At 56.4% G+C, this 14,306-nt stretch overlaps 1 protein-coding gene across 1 annotated transcript in view; it reads left to right on the forward strand.

Moving 5' to 3' along the window:
* The first annotated feature begins 487 nt into the window (after positions 1-487).
* The window catches only part of ALX4 (ALX homeobox 4), a 46,209-nt gene continuing 32,390 nt past the window's right edge, over positions 488-14,306 (forward strand). Inside the window, exon 1 of the mRNA XM_014481264.2 lies at positions 488-911. Within this exon, the coding sequence (XP_014336750.2) occupies positions 488-911 (424 nt within the window). The remainder of the gene's footprint in view (positions 912-14,306) is intronic.

The following is a 14,306-nucleotide window of genomic DNA, read 5'->3' on the forward strand; positions in this document are numbered from 1 at the left end:
TTGACTTGAAAAGGCCTTCGGGCGGCTCCGCGTAGAATCCCCTCGGAGTGGCGACCGAATTAGTAGCACCTCCTTAAAAGAAAGGAAGGGAGAAGGGGTAAGGGTGAGGGAGAAGGGGAGTAGGCAGAGAGGAGGAGAGGGAGACGGAAGGGAAAAAGAAAGAGTCGGGGGGGGGGGGGGAAAGCACTCTTTTTCCGGTTCAAAAACCTTAAGAGGGTTTGGGAGATCTGGTCAACTTTCCGAAACATCTGAATCTTTTTACAGTCCTCGGTTCTTTCCCTTGGCCAGCTGTGGGGAGGGAGAAGGGAGAGAAAGGAGGGGGTGAGGAGCCAGAGAGAGAGGCGTGGAGGGGAGGAGGGGGAGCGAGCAGGCCCGCGCGCAGCGCACAGCCACCGCCTCCTGGCCTCTCCTAACTCCCGGCCAAGGCGCGCGGTGGCGTCCTCGCGCTCCCGCTCGCGCCCCCGCCCGTCGCCCGCGCGAGCCAGGCATGAATGCTGAGACTTGCGTCTCTTACTGCGAGTCGCCGGCTGCTGCCATGGACGCCTACTACAGCCCGGTGTCGCAGAGCCGGGAGGGCTCGTCGCCTTTTAGGGCATACCCCGGCGGTGATAAGTTCAGCACAACTTTCCTGTCGGCCGCCGCCAAAGGGCAGGGATTCGGGGACGCCAAGAGCCGGGCCCGCTACGGCGCGGGGCAGCAGGACCCGGCAGCACCTCTGGAGAGCGGCGCCGGGGCGCGGGGCTCCTTCAGCAAGTTCCAGCCCCAGCCGCCCGCGCCGCAGCCGCAGCCGCCCGCGCCGCAGCCGCATCTCTACTTGCAACGAGGCGCCTGCAAGACGCCCCCGGACGGCAGCCTCAAACTCCAGGAAGGCGGCGGCGGCCACAACGCGGCCTTGCAGGTCCCCTGCTACGGTGAGTGCATGTGCGAATCCCTCGGGGCTGGGGACCCCTGGACCCAGGGCTCCGGGACCTTCGAAACGCGATCAACTTGCTGGAGGCGAGAGTTGGCGGGCTGGGGAGGCGTGGGGCCGAGCGGTTTGTGACTTTGGGTCGGAAAATGGGGATCGACCGCTCCGAAGGGACCGGGGGAATCCGTCCAGCCCCCTTGGGATCCTTCGGCCAAGGGCACGGAGCGTTGGCTGTTAAAACTCAACCCGGAGTCCGTTTCTCCTCCTTTTCGCCGTTTCCGCAAACCGCTTGCTTTGCGCTGCTTGCCGGGCCGGCTTCGAAGCGGATGCTTCGCAGCACCGGCTCCCGGCGTGAGGCGGGAAACAGTTGCAGCACAACGCTTGGGCTCCGGGTTCCCGGGCCGCTGAGGCCTGACTCCTGGCCGGCTAGAAGGCTCCTCGGGCGGCGCTGCAGGTGGGAGCATCGCAGGTGCGGAGCCCGGCCGGGAGCCTGAAGCGCAGCCGGCCGGGCGCGCCGTGGATGCGGTGGCGCAGGGGAGCCAGCCGGGTGCGGGTTCGAAGACGCCCGAGGCCGCGGATGACCCGAATCGGGGTGGCTCGCAGCAGGCGAGGCGAGCGAATCGGAGTTCCCAAGCGCTTCGCCTTGGGCGATCCCGGGAGGCGGCCGGCCTCTGAACCACGCTTTAGGACCGAGCGGCTGGGAAAACAGGAAGCCACAGAGCTCCAGGCGGCGCGGTGCTGGGCCAGAGGGAAGGTTCTGGGTCCTGATTTGGGCCCAACGGGAACTCGAGGCCTAAATGACCTCCAAGCCCCCTTGAACGCGGCCACGGGACACAGGCCTGGGCCCCGGAGCGCCGCGACCAAAGAGGAGGAGAGGGCTTCTCAAGGAAGGCCTGCGGCCAGAACCTTTTCTGCTACAGGATCGGCACTGGTGAGCTCCAGTCTGGCAGGGAGAGAAACTGAGACGGATGGGAGAATCTCTGGGCTAGGAGCGCTGGGTTCACACGCTCCCCCTTGGGCCACGGCCCTCACAAAGGGCCCTGGAAACGAGCTGGTTCTGACAGTACAGTGGTTTGGCTGCACTGATCCAGGCGGGATGAGACACCGGGCCCCGGGGACAGAGGTGAGACGGGGTGGAGGCCTTGGCGACTGGAATAACGTTAGGAAACAACTTCTGCCGATGCTTTTTTTTTTTTTTACCCTCTGCCTGGAGCTGGCTCCCCACAGGCTCAGAAGGGGTCCACTAAGTGGTTGTTGACACGCACAAACATTCACAGGGTCGTACTCTTGTCTACACTTGGATTCTACACGGACACACACACACACACACAACCTCTTCCTTAGGAGCAGCAGGCTCACACACACACCTAGTACACTCGTGTGGCCTCTCAAACCCAGAGAACAGCAGGCTGAGAGCTCCGGGGCTCTCCCCACTTCCTCTACCTCGCCTCTCCACCTTCCTGTTGGAATGAGTTCAGGCGGCGTGAATCACAGCCGCATCTCCGCACAGATGCTTCTTCCACACTCAGGCAGCGAGGGGCTTTCACCCTGTCCACGTGCCCCTGCCTGCACGCCCCCCCTGCCCCCTGGGACTCAGGCTTCCTCCCCCGCCAGGCCTCTCCTGGTTCCTGTCCTTTGGGAACGTTAGGTGTGGGTATATCCCAGACGGAACACCCCACGGACAGTTTTCCCTCCCTCTGCACTGGTTTTTCATGTTTTAGAGAAATTCCCCAGCAAGGCGTCTGAGAAAGTAGGTAAGGAGAGATTCTACGTGGCTCCCAATGTCTCATTTGGAAATGTTTTCGGCTTTGGAGGGAAAGGGGGAAAGTGTGAGACCCCTCTGAGCACCACCTCTGAGCCCTGCTGGGCCCCCACTGCCAGTCTCCATAATGCACCCTCGATAGGCAGTGGCCATGGGGCTCCCCGCTGACCTGCGTGTGAGGAGCTTCTCTAAAGCCCCATTTCCTCACCTGCATCCCAGGGAGATGACAGTCAGGCCTCACTGGGTAGTAAATGTCTCACACACACACCCCCACGGCCCCCAGCCCAGAGAGACAGAGGAGTCTAGCCTGCCCCCTCCACGTTTCTTCCGTCGGCCTCTGTGCTGCACTGGGAACCTGTAAGCACCCGCTTGTGAGGACAGGGCGGGCGCTGACCCTGCGCTGGTAAAATCCCAAAGCCGCAGGTTGGAACAAACGGCAGCTTGGAAAACACCAACAGGACTGCCCTCCCCGGCTGTCCAAGATGGAGGCACTGCTCAGGGTGCGGCCGCAAACTATGGACAGCTCTGCTTATTCGTTTCCTTCTCTCAGCAGCTGCTGTCTCTCTGGCCAGGAGGAGATTTCTGGCTCTTGTAGGTGGGGGTTGGGGGGAAAGGCACATTAGGCCCAAAAGGAGGGAACCGAGGCACCAAGAGGTGAGGTTCTGCCGCCCAGAGAGGCGGTTGCGCAGAAGACCTTTGGAGCTGGCAGCAGGCAGGGACTCTGAAGCACGCACACACCGACATGGTTCTCTCCCTACACTCGTGAGAGTGTGTACCCCAAAGGGGGAAAGTGAGTGAGTAGGAGGGAAAAAGCCTCGGAGGTTCCCAGGAGCTTGGGAAAGGCAGAGGCAGACTCAGCTTTGGTGCCAGGCTGACTGTGGCTCGGGCCGCCACCCAGTGGGGCTTCGGCCTGGCAACCACCTTTCCAGCTCCGTTGGTCCGGGGGCCAGAGGCCAGTTCCTCCATCTGTGTAACTGCTCGGAGCAAAAGTGAGGGTCTGAGGTCTCCTCCGCCGGGAGCCAGTTCTTGGATACAAGCGCTCCTTGACGGGAGAGCTGTGGGTCCGGGGGCTGCACTGGGGCCGCAGCCCGAGAGCCTGGAGCAGGAAGCCGCCTGCAGCCTCCTGTGGGGAGTTGGGGGGCGGGTGCTGCTCGGAGATGTGGAACTTGGAGGGGAGACACGAATCCAGGCTGCAGAAGTTCCTGCCCCTAACTGCGCCTCCACTGCTTCCCCGTCGGTACTGAAAGGGTCCCGAACCGTGGAGTCACGGTTCCCTTCAGGCATACACATTCACTATTTTATGCAAGAGCCCCACCGTATCCTGCCTTCTGCAATCCCAACCCCACCAGGTTCCCTGGGGCCACACGTCGCCCTTCCAAAGTCCCCGCCCATCCTGGCCCATACTTGGCGGCTTGTACCCCAGGAGACCTGCCAGGTTGGAGACCCAATGTTTTTCAGCTGCTCAAAGAGCCTCATCCCTGCAGGAGTCGGGACCCTGGCATCTCGCTCGCAACGGGGGCCAACTCTCCAAGCCGCGCTCGCCACCCCAGGCCTCGGCCAGGCGCGCCGGGACGCTTCCGAAAGCAGTCTTGCTACTTCCTTCTCTTTCGCTTTCTATTCGGTGCACGCAGGTTTTCGTTGCTAGCCGATTGCTACCTTCCCATCCCGGCGCGTGAAGGCAGTGCTCTCCGCGCAGAGGTCTTGGGAGACCTGGGCCCGGCCGGAGACCCCTGGGGCGCCACCGAGGGGCTGGCCTTGATTTGTCGAATTAGACGCAGTGATTGAATGCTAGAGATATTTATTCCCCCCACCAGCACCGACACAATCCACACACCACGAAATATGTAAACTCCACGTGGGTCATAGTCAAATTAAGCCAAAGAACCAGGGTGTGCTTTGTGTAAGAGGGATCCCCCCAAAAGACAGGGAGAAACTGAGGGGCGCGCATTAGCCTTAAGAACCCATGGATGATTGTGGGATGATGAAGGGAAAACTCAAGCGTAGGAGCTGTGACGTCCAGGATCCCCAGTCAGTTACGGGTGGGGAGGAGAAGAAGAAAGATGCTTTTAATTTTTTACTTTGTTAATTTCTATAGCCCTCAGTCTGCTGAAACAGTTCAGCCTAAACACATAGCATCTTAAATAGAAAAACAGACCTGGATTAAAGGTCTCCTATTATTTTAAAACAGTCGATGTGTCTTTATTATAATTTATATACAGTGAAGCATCCGGTTAATGAAACGTTGGAAGAATTGTTAATTACTTGCTCCAGGTATAACTATCACGTGGATGGAGATACAGACCATTTACATATTGTATCCCTAAACGAAAACTAGGGTGGGGGATTTTTTTTCAGTTGTTTCAAGGAAATTTCAGAAGAGGCTTCGGGGGAGCCAGAGAACCTGCCCCTCTCCCGATAGTGGCGTTTCTCCAGAGAATAACCTTGCCTGTCGGGCATTTGCGCAGTCCTCACTGTTGCTGGGAACTGACGGCTGCCCCAGCAACCTTGCCGCCAAAGGCTCTCCCGAAGTCGCTGAAGCCCCGAGTTTGGTGCGCTGCAGAGAGGGGCCACAACAGGAAAACAAGTTAACAGTACCAAACGTAAAATGTCGCCATGCTCCGTGAGAACTTTCGTTTCAGAAAGCAGTTGCGCGCACGCTGCCCCGTGATCATACCTTATCCCTTGGTCCCAGCCCTTTTCTCTCTTCCCGCAAATCTGCGTGCGGCTTTGTTTCGGTGACAAATTGAAATATAAAATGGAAATATAACGACCTTCGCGTCGACGGGAGCTGGGGGGAGGGAGGGAGGGGTCCCGGCGTTTGTCAGGGGCTTGGACTTTTCCGTTCACCTCTGGTCCAGGGTGCCCGAAGCGGCGGCAGGAGAAAGGATAGGAAAACTGCCGGGATCCCCAGCGGCTCCGAGGGCTTGGGGTGGAGACCCGCGAAGCCCGAGCTGCAGCGGGTGCGCCTTTCGCGGCCGGGAAAGGGGAGTTGGTGGGACGGATCTGGGAGAATGCCTGGCTGGAGGCAACCTCCGCGTCCTCAGCTCCCAGGACCCTCCACTCCCCACCAGGAAACCGAAGGACCGAGGCACTGGCGGTGGGAGCGTGGTCCTGTATCTGGACCCAGCTTACCCAGGTGCCACCTGGCCACATGCTCCCGCTCGCTACCCGGTTCCCCAGGAGGTATTACGGTCACAAGGCGGGTCATCAGATTCGAAAACCCAGACAGGGGGGTACTCAGCTGCGGGATGATACCACCCAGCGAATTTAGAGTGAAAGGCCCCCTCCCTGCAATCCCGCTCCCCACCCCTTGGTCTGGGGCTGTGGACACCACTGGCCGAGACGGCTGGTCCAGACTAGAGAGTTGAGAAGAGGGCCTTCCTTCAAAACAGGGCCTTTTTAGAGAAACACTTCTGTCTGGCCAACAAACCTTCCAGCCATAAGCTGGTGCTTCTCAGCCATCCGAGTTCCTGGTGGTCTCCCAGGGGCCTCCCACCCAGAGGTGCAGCCTGTGCCCTCTTCTTTCGCCTACAGATGGACGGTAGCACCCCCACCTCCATTCCCTGGGGTGGCCGCGGGCAGCCGACGCCGTGCTGCCTGGACATTGTTCTCTCCAGGAAAGCTGACTCAGGAGTGCGACCGGAGCCTCCAGTGTGTCCACAGAGGGGTCGCGAGACCCCAGACACACCAGCGGCCGTGCACCCCGCGCCTCCCTGAAACATTCTGCTGCCTTAGCCAAGACTCTCTTCTCTGCCCCGTCCCACCCCCAACCAGCAGCTCCAAGGAAGAGAGGGAGCCGCGGAAGGGGAGCTGAGGCTTGGTGGAGAGGAAAAGAGACGTGCAAAGAGGAGGCTCGGAGCTGCGAAAGGCTGGGGACTGGGCAGCGGGCGGTTTCGGAATTCAGCTCCGGGGGCAGCTAGCAGGGTCACCACGGCGTGTGAGAGGAGGGTTACGGGGAGATATCATAGCCCTCCCGCGTGGAGGGTCACTGACGGAGGTGCCACCACCTGCCAACTACCCTGCTTTCCCTACGACCGCACCTCGGTTGGTCGTGTCCTGGGAACCACAGAATTGGGGCTGCTGGGCGTGGGCGCGTTGCAGCTGTGCGTTTTAGAAAGAGAGGGAGTCAGTGCGCATTTCATTGGATTCTTAAAGCAGATTGTCCTGGAGAGCGGATTTCCTTCCAAACTAGGGGTTCAGGAACCTGGGCATCAGCCCCAAGCACCTCGAAGATGGACTGCCGGGGTCCCGGGTCGGGGCAGAGCAGCAGGTTTCCCAAGCTGTCCTAGGGCAAGGCTATGGCAGAGAAGATGGAGAGGCTGTGGAAGGTTTGGGGCAGGCGCTAAGGTCCAGGTTGAGATGGTGGCGGGTCTCCACCACGCTGTTCTTAACTCCCCGCACGGCCTTGGGTCCCCTTCCCCTTCTGGATCCAGATTTTATTTCTACGAAACCGGGAGTTTGGACAGTTTCCAAAGGCCCTCTAGGGGTTACTGTGCTGGTACCAATTTGGACTCTCCCCGCTCCCCCGCCCACCCAATTTCCTGGTCCTCCTCACCCTCCTCACTTTTCTTTTGTCTGGAAGGAAGCTATGAGCACATCCCAATACCTTTACTGGTGCGGGTGGAGGCCTGGGAGTGGGTGTGAGCCCGAGTCCCGCGTGACTGTGGGGTGGTGTTCCCGGCTCACACTCATCTGTCCTGGACCAGGGTGTCTGTCCCAGGGTGATTCCAGGGACCATACATGCGTACCAATTCATGTGCACGCCTATATGGAAGCCTTGCGTGCCCCCTAGCACTTGCAAGGATGCACCTAGTATAGTCAGCAGCGTGCAGGTGAGAATGAGAACCTGCATGGGATCCTGTGCGACCCCCTCCCCGGGGGATGGACCATGCTTGTGGTCCGTGCAACCACCAGAGTCTTGGGCGAGGAGGCGGTGACTAAGAGCCTGTGCTTCATAACCTGTGGCCTTCCCCGTTGCTGGTTGTGGCTCCCCGGGGAGGCAGAGTCTCCCTGGGGCCCTTGGGGGTGGAACAAGCCCCAGAGGCTTCCTAGAGCTCTCACCCAGCCCACCCACACCGCAGTGGGGCCTCCTCCCACCTCCAGCTCTTGAGCATTTCCTCAGTTCTGAGGAAGAGAAACCAGCCTGAGCACCATCTTTATGCGAGTTGCGGATCTTATTTGGCAAACGGAGGCCTGGGCTTCTCTGGTGGCTCAGTGGTAAAGAACCCACCTGCTGATGCAGGAGACGCGGGCTGGGGCTCGATCCCTGGGTCAGGAAGACCCCCATGGAGAAGGAAATGGCAACCCCCTCCAGTATTCTTGCCTGGGAAAATCCCATGGACAGAGGCAGGCTACAGTCCACAGGGTTGCAAGAGTCGGACACGACCTAGCCACTAATCAACAACAAACTGAGGCCTAAAGGGGAATGGAACCCCACAGGCAAGTCAGTGGGAAGGAAGGAAGGACTGCAGAGGGTGGAGAAGGAAGAAGGAGCTGGGGTACCTGTGCCCCTTCTCCTACCGTCTCCTTTCACTGTAATCCATCCAGTTGGCCACACACTCTGTGTCTCATGCACAGCAGATGCTTGCCCTTTCCCCCTCCTTCAGAAATGAGATGGGCTCCACTGGGAGCTCCTGGGGTTGCCAGGGCAACAGAAGAGCACCTGATGGGATTGCAGGAACTCATCCCCAAATGTGACCCAGTGGGGCAGGGACTCCTGCTCTCTGCTGGGCTCCCTGACCCAGGTTTTGTTTCCTAAGTGTGTGGAAACCCGGCAGTGAGAGCCCAAGGGTGTTAGCTGAGGCCATGTGACTTATTTCCTCCTCTGAGGCTGACCACCTGCCAGGTCGGGGACCTTGGTTGAGGCCCGGAAGTCAACCCTCCAACATGATGGGTCCTGGTGTCGGGATGGGTGTCCCGCCCAGTGTTGGAAGAGACGCCAGACGCCTCCTGGCCCAAATGCCCAGTTTTCACAGAGAAGGGGACTGAAATGCCTAATTCCAGCTCCTCACCAGACTTTGCCTGTCCCTGTTCCCGGCCTCCTGGGGGATTCTGTGAGGCCCTGGACACAGCCTCTGCCTTCAGGTCGGGATGGGGAGACAGACTAGTAGCTTGGTTCACTGCAGTTAATGGGTTGGTGCTGGAGAGGCTGGGCGGAGAAGGGCAGCCCGCTCCCAGGTGGGTGGAGCTTTACCCCGTAAGGGGAGGGCTCAGAGTTGCCACAGACCACCTGGATCTTCTCTGGTGGCTGAGTAGCTGCTTCTTTGCTTTCTCCTTCCCCACTCCATGGCTTCTCTGGACATCAAGAGCTCTGGGTTCATGTGTTGGCTCTTCCCTGGAAATTGCCTGTGTTTTTGAAATGGTCTGCTTATCTCTTTAGTTTATTTCTTCGTTTGCAAAACGGGGGCTGTGTGGGGCAGTCCCGCCTCTGTGGGAGGAAATGTGAGGATGCAGAGAGCTGATATGCCTGCAGGGTTATCCTGCAAGGTGGCCAAAGTCTGGACTAAGGGATGCTGCCTTCTCATTTCATCTTGCAGATGATGAAGGTATGTTGAATGGTGGTGGCAGTTGGGGGCCGGGGGGGTATTCTGATCAGGTTTCAGGGTAAGAAAGGAAACACTGGGGCCTTCCTGGGTTTGTGGGCCTCCCTGATATCCAGGGGTTTCCCTGGTGGTTCAGATGGTGAAGAATTCGCCCTCAATGCAGGAGACCTGGGTTCGATCCCTGGGTTGGGAAGATCCCCTTGGAGGAGGGAAAGGCTACCCACTCCAGTGTTCTTGTCTGGAGAATCCCCATGGACAGAGGAGCCAGAGGAGCCTGGCAGGCTGAAGTCTATGGGGTCACAAAGAGTTGGACACGACTGAGCGACTAAACACAGCTCATCCTATCTCAGATGACATGGGTTTACAAACATGGCCCCAAAGAGCTCCTCCCATCCTCCTGTCTGGAGGTGCAGTGGTGGCGGGTGGGGTGGCGGTGGCTGGGGAGGAGGTCAAGGATGGGCTTGGAGCCCCGGTAGGTCCGAGTCTAGACCTGACCCTGTGTCCTTGGGCCTAGTTTCTTCCCTGTTCAAGTGTCCTGCTGTGTTGGGGTCAGGTGTGGCATCGGTGCCTCATAACTGTTGTGAGGGATTGCATCTTAAGTCCCAGAGGTTCCAGGATCGTGCCAGAACCTCTGATCAGGGCAGGGTGGAGCTGAAGACCACATGAGGAAATACCTGCCTCCTGGGGAGTTTGTGAGACCTTGTGAGGCTTTTGTCTTACAAAACGGTTTTGTTTCAAACTGTTTTCCCAGAGCCTAGAGCAGGGCTTGCTGTACAGGGCAGGTGCTCAGTGAATTTTGGGAACATAGGGAGGAAGGGAGGGAGGCAGGGAGGAGGGAGGGAACCTTCCCATCCTCCTTCCCTTCCTCCTCCTTTTGAAGGAGGCGTGGGCATGGGTGAGAACCCGACTTCTAGTTCTCTTCTACCCTGGCGAAAAATATTTCCTGCGGGGACCCCTCTGAAGCGTGGTAGAAGGAGACCTTGAGTTGCTCTGTTCTGCACAGGCCTGGTGTCCTCTCAGGCTCCTGCAGTTAGAGGAGCACCGTGGCTGCAGTCTCCTGGGCCGTCTCCCCCTCACCCACCCATACACACCCTCCTCTCCTCAGGGCTCCCCCCTTCCCTGCAGTGAGTTTGGGGCCCCTGGTTCTTCTGATGACGCTCTTCCCTGGGTCCTCCCCTCTCCACTCAGCCCTGCCCCTCCCCAGGGTTCTGAGATTCCCCCCGCCAGGGGATGCCCCCCTCTGCTCGGGCCTATATGCCGTCCTGAGCTCACAGCCCAGATGAGAAGAAACACTGAGACCTGAGCCTGGGTTGGAGTCAGCTCTCACAGGTGGCGGCCAACAAAGGCGGAGGAGACTCTTGATGGAAGGGCTCCCCCCGTCTCTCTGTAGAGAAGGAGTTGGGCATAGACGGAGCTGTGAGAGGTGTGCTGCCAAAGGCTCCCCCTTCACATCTGACACATGCTGCTGCCGGGTTGTGCCCTGTGTTGTTGGGTGTGGAACACTGGGCAGCGAGTCAGGTGATTCCTGCCCACGGGGAGCTAAATGTGCAAACATCGTGGTTCTCAGGAAAAGTGCGAATGGACTGGGACTTAGTGGGTAGGGGCATTTGGAAGTGGGCCTTGGAGGTTGAATAGGAGTTCTCCAGCTGGAAGAGCTGGAAACAGCACTCTAGAGTCAGAGAGAACTAGGTCAGGAAAGTGCGTGGAATGCCTGGGAAAGAGCAGGTGTGTGACTTGCGAGGGCATGATGGGTAGAGGCAAGAATCAGCCTGAAGAATGGTGTGGGCAAAGCAGAGGGGGCCATTCACTTTCTGACGAGGGGTTCAGACTTTGGGAAGCCCCCTGGAAGCCTCTGAGCAGTGCAGTGAGAGGCTGCGTCCCCAGACTCAGTGCAGCCTCTTTCAACATTCAAATCTTTATTTTAATTAGGGATAATTTTTATTGTGGTAAAATATGTGCTGTGCTAAGTCATGTCTGGATCTTTGGAACCCTGTGGACCATAGCCCATCAGACTCCTCTGTCCATGGGATTCTCCAGGCAAGAGTACTGGAGTGGGTTGCCATGCCCTCCTCCAGGGGATCTTCCCCACCCAGGGATTAAACCCGCATCTCTTGCGTCTCCTGCATTGGCAGGCAGGTTCTTTACCTCTAGTGCCACCTGGGAAGCCCGTGGTAACATATACGTAACTTAAAATTTACCATTTTAAGGATTTAAAATGAACAATTCATTGGCATCAAGTACATTCGTGGTGTTGTGTGACCATCACCACTACTTCCAGAACCCTTTCATCATCCCAAATGGGCCCATTAAACAATAATTCCCCATCTCCCTCTCCTCCCATTCCCTGGAAACCTCTGTTCTACTTTCTGTCTCTGAATTTTCCTACCCCAGGCACCTCATAGATGTCGAATTACACAATATTTGTCCTTCTGTGTTTGACCATTTTGTCAAACCATTGTTGACCTTTATTCTTTGACAATCTTTATTTATTTATCTTTGACCTTTATTCTGACAACTTCTTTCTTTGGAGAAAGAAGATTTATTTGCCCATTTTGGGGCAAATATTTATAAATAAATAAATATCTATTTATTTGCCCATTTTTGAATTGCATTCTTGGCTTTTGCTGTTGAGTTGTAGGAGTTTTATGTATATTCTGGATATATCTATATATGTGTGTTAGTCGCTCAGTCATGTCTAACTCTTTGCAACCCCATGGACTGTAGCCCGTCAGGCTCCTGTGTTCATGGAATTTCCCAGGCATGAATACTGGACTGGGTTGCCGTTCTCTTCTGCAGGGCATTTTTTTGACCTAGGGGTCGAACTCTGGTCTCCTAGATTATAGGTGGATTCTTTACCATCTGAGCCACCAGGAGCCTATATATATATATATATATATGATAATCCCTTGTCAGATATCTGATTTGCAAACATTTTCTCTATTGTTGTCTTCTCACTTTCCGGATAGTGTCCTTTTGATGCACAAAATTTTTTAATTTTGAAAAAATCCAATTTATCAATTTTTTCCTTGGTTGCTTGTGTTTTCATTGTCATAGCCAAGAAATCATTGCTAACTCCAGTGGCAGGAAGATTTTCCTTATGTCTTCTTCTAAGAGCTTTATAGTTGTAGCTCTTAAGTTTAGGTCTTGAACCACGCTGAGTTAATTTTTGTAGATGGTATAGGATAAGGATCAATCTTTATTCTTTCATATGCGGATATCCACTTTTCCCGGTATCATTTGTTGAAAAGACTGCCCTTTCTCCATTGAATGGTCTTGGCTGCCTTGTCAAAAATCCATTGGCCATGTATTTGAGAATTTATTTCTGGGCTCTCTATTCTGTACCACTAGTCAATGTCCCCAGTGTGGCATGGCCTCCTGAGATGAAGGTCCAGAGTTCTAGAATATAAGGAACTTCATTAAGTCATCCTGCTCAACTCCTCACCTCCAGGCCAACGACTGACCCGCCAAAGAGATTCGGCTCTGGGACACATTTGTTTTTCAGGAGCCAGAGCGGATGAGAAGTGGGGGAGGGCAGAGCTAGTGGCAAGGGTGCCCACGCCCCAGCCCTGGCCTCTGACTAGGCCTGTGGCCATACTTGGGAGCCCCCGTGTCCATCAGCTGAGTCTCCCATGAGGATATGGCCTTGGGGTAGATGTGCTCTTAGGGTCCTCACACTACCCCCTAAGAGGACCAGATCGGAGAGGACTCCCTTCCATAACATGACCCCAGAGCCCTCTCCCCACAGGGCTGGGAGGAGCCCCTGGAGGGAAGTCCATGCACCCCACCCTGCTCTGTACTCCTGGGCCCGTGAATGTCCTGAAGATTTTCTGCTTCCTCCTCATCAGAGGCATCTGCTGCTCCCTGTACCCAACCCTGGTCATCCCAAGCTCTGCCCAGGGAGTGGCTCAGCCAGGGACCAGGTAGGATTCGGCACCCCTGGTGGGTAACCAGAGGGGCAGGGGGCAACGGACAGGTGGCTGCCGCTACCAGTGGAGCAGTGAGAGCCCCAGAGGGGGCTCGCTCATGAGACCAGTATATCCTGCCTCGGGACCCCTCAGCCCAGTTGGTTAAACACAGGCCTGGTCTCCCGGCCAGGTGGAGTGGGTTGCCATTTCCTCCTCCAGGGGATCTTCCCTGCCCAGCGATTGAACTTGCATCTCCCATGTCTCCTGTGTTTCTTGCGTGGCAGACGATTCTTTATCCTCTGAGCCTTCGGGGAAGCCCAAAGGCAAGTAACAGGCGCAGCTTCTAATGCCTTGAAATCTTATAGAAACTGTGTTCATGCTACAGTCAGGCTGCACCGGCTGCCTGAATCTTCAGGTGCCTTTGGTTCAGTGAGGCCAGTATAGCCAGGACCTGGAAACAGATTTGGGCCTGTCCAGCTGAGTGCCCCTCGGCAAATGAGTTGACCTCTTTGCCTCCTTGCCTCAATTTTCCTTGTCTGTAAAGTGGGCATATGAATCCTATCTACCATGAAGGAATGTTGTGAGGATTGAGGAGGGTGATATAGGTAAAGAGCTTACGGCAGCAGAAGTGCTCAATAAATGTTAGTTGTTATTGTTGATAATAGGATGTTGCTGGAACTTTGAGTAGGTGAGGCCGGAAACTTTGACAGACAGTTATGGTTGACTTGAATGCATAAAATTGAAAAATCAACAAATTATTGCTGAGTCTATATTGTGTGGTTGACAAAGCATTTTAAAATACAGATGAGTGATGAAAAAAGGGTATAAGCTGGCTGTCTGCCCAGCATGGGGGCTGGAGGGATCAAGGAGGGGAGAAGGGTAGTCCTAGGCTCCTCAGACCCCTCAAGCCATGTCTGCTGGGGAGTTTAGGCTCCCTTCCTTAAACTGGCAAGAAATGACCGCTCCTGGAACGGCCTCCTCGTTGGGTCGGCATTGGTTCTGTGCCAGGGATCAGGGGCTGCCTTGGAGAGGCCTTGCCTGAGTGGACATCCAGGGCCAGGTTTACCTAATGAGCTACCCAGGACTCAGCCCCTCGGATAAGATTACAGGAAGCCACTTTTGTGCTCCATAAGGTCCATTCTCACTGTTTCATGGGATGAGTCATTTTCCTGACAAGCACTGTGCTGTCT

Source organism: Bos mutus, chromosome 15 (assembly GCF_027580195.1).
Source record: "Bos mutus isolate GX-2022 chromosome 15, NWIPB_WYAK_1.1, whole genome shotgun sequence".
Taxonomy (NCBI): Eukaryota; Metazoa; Chordata; class Mammalia; order Artiodactyla; family Bovidae; genus Bos; species Bos mutus.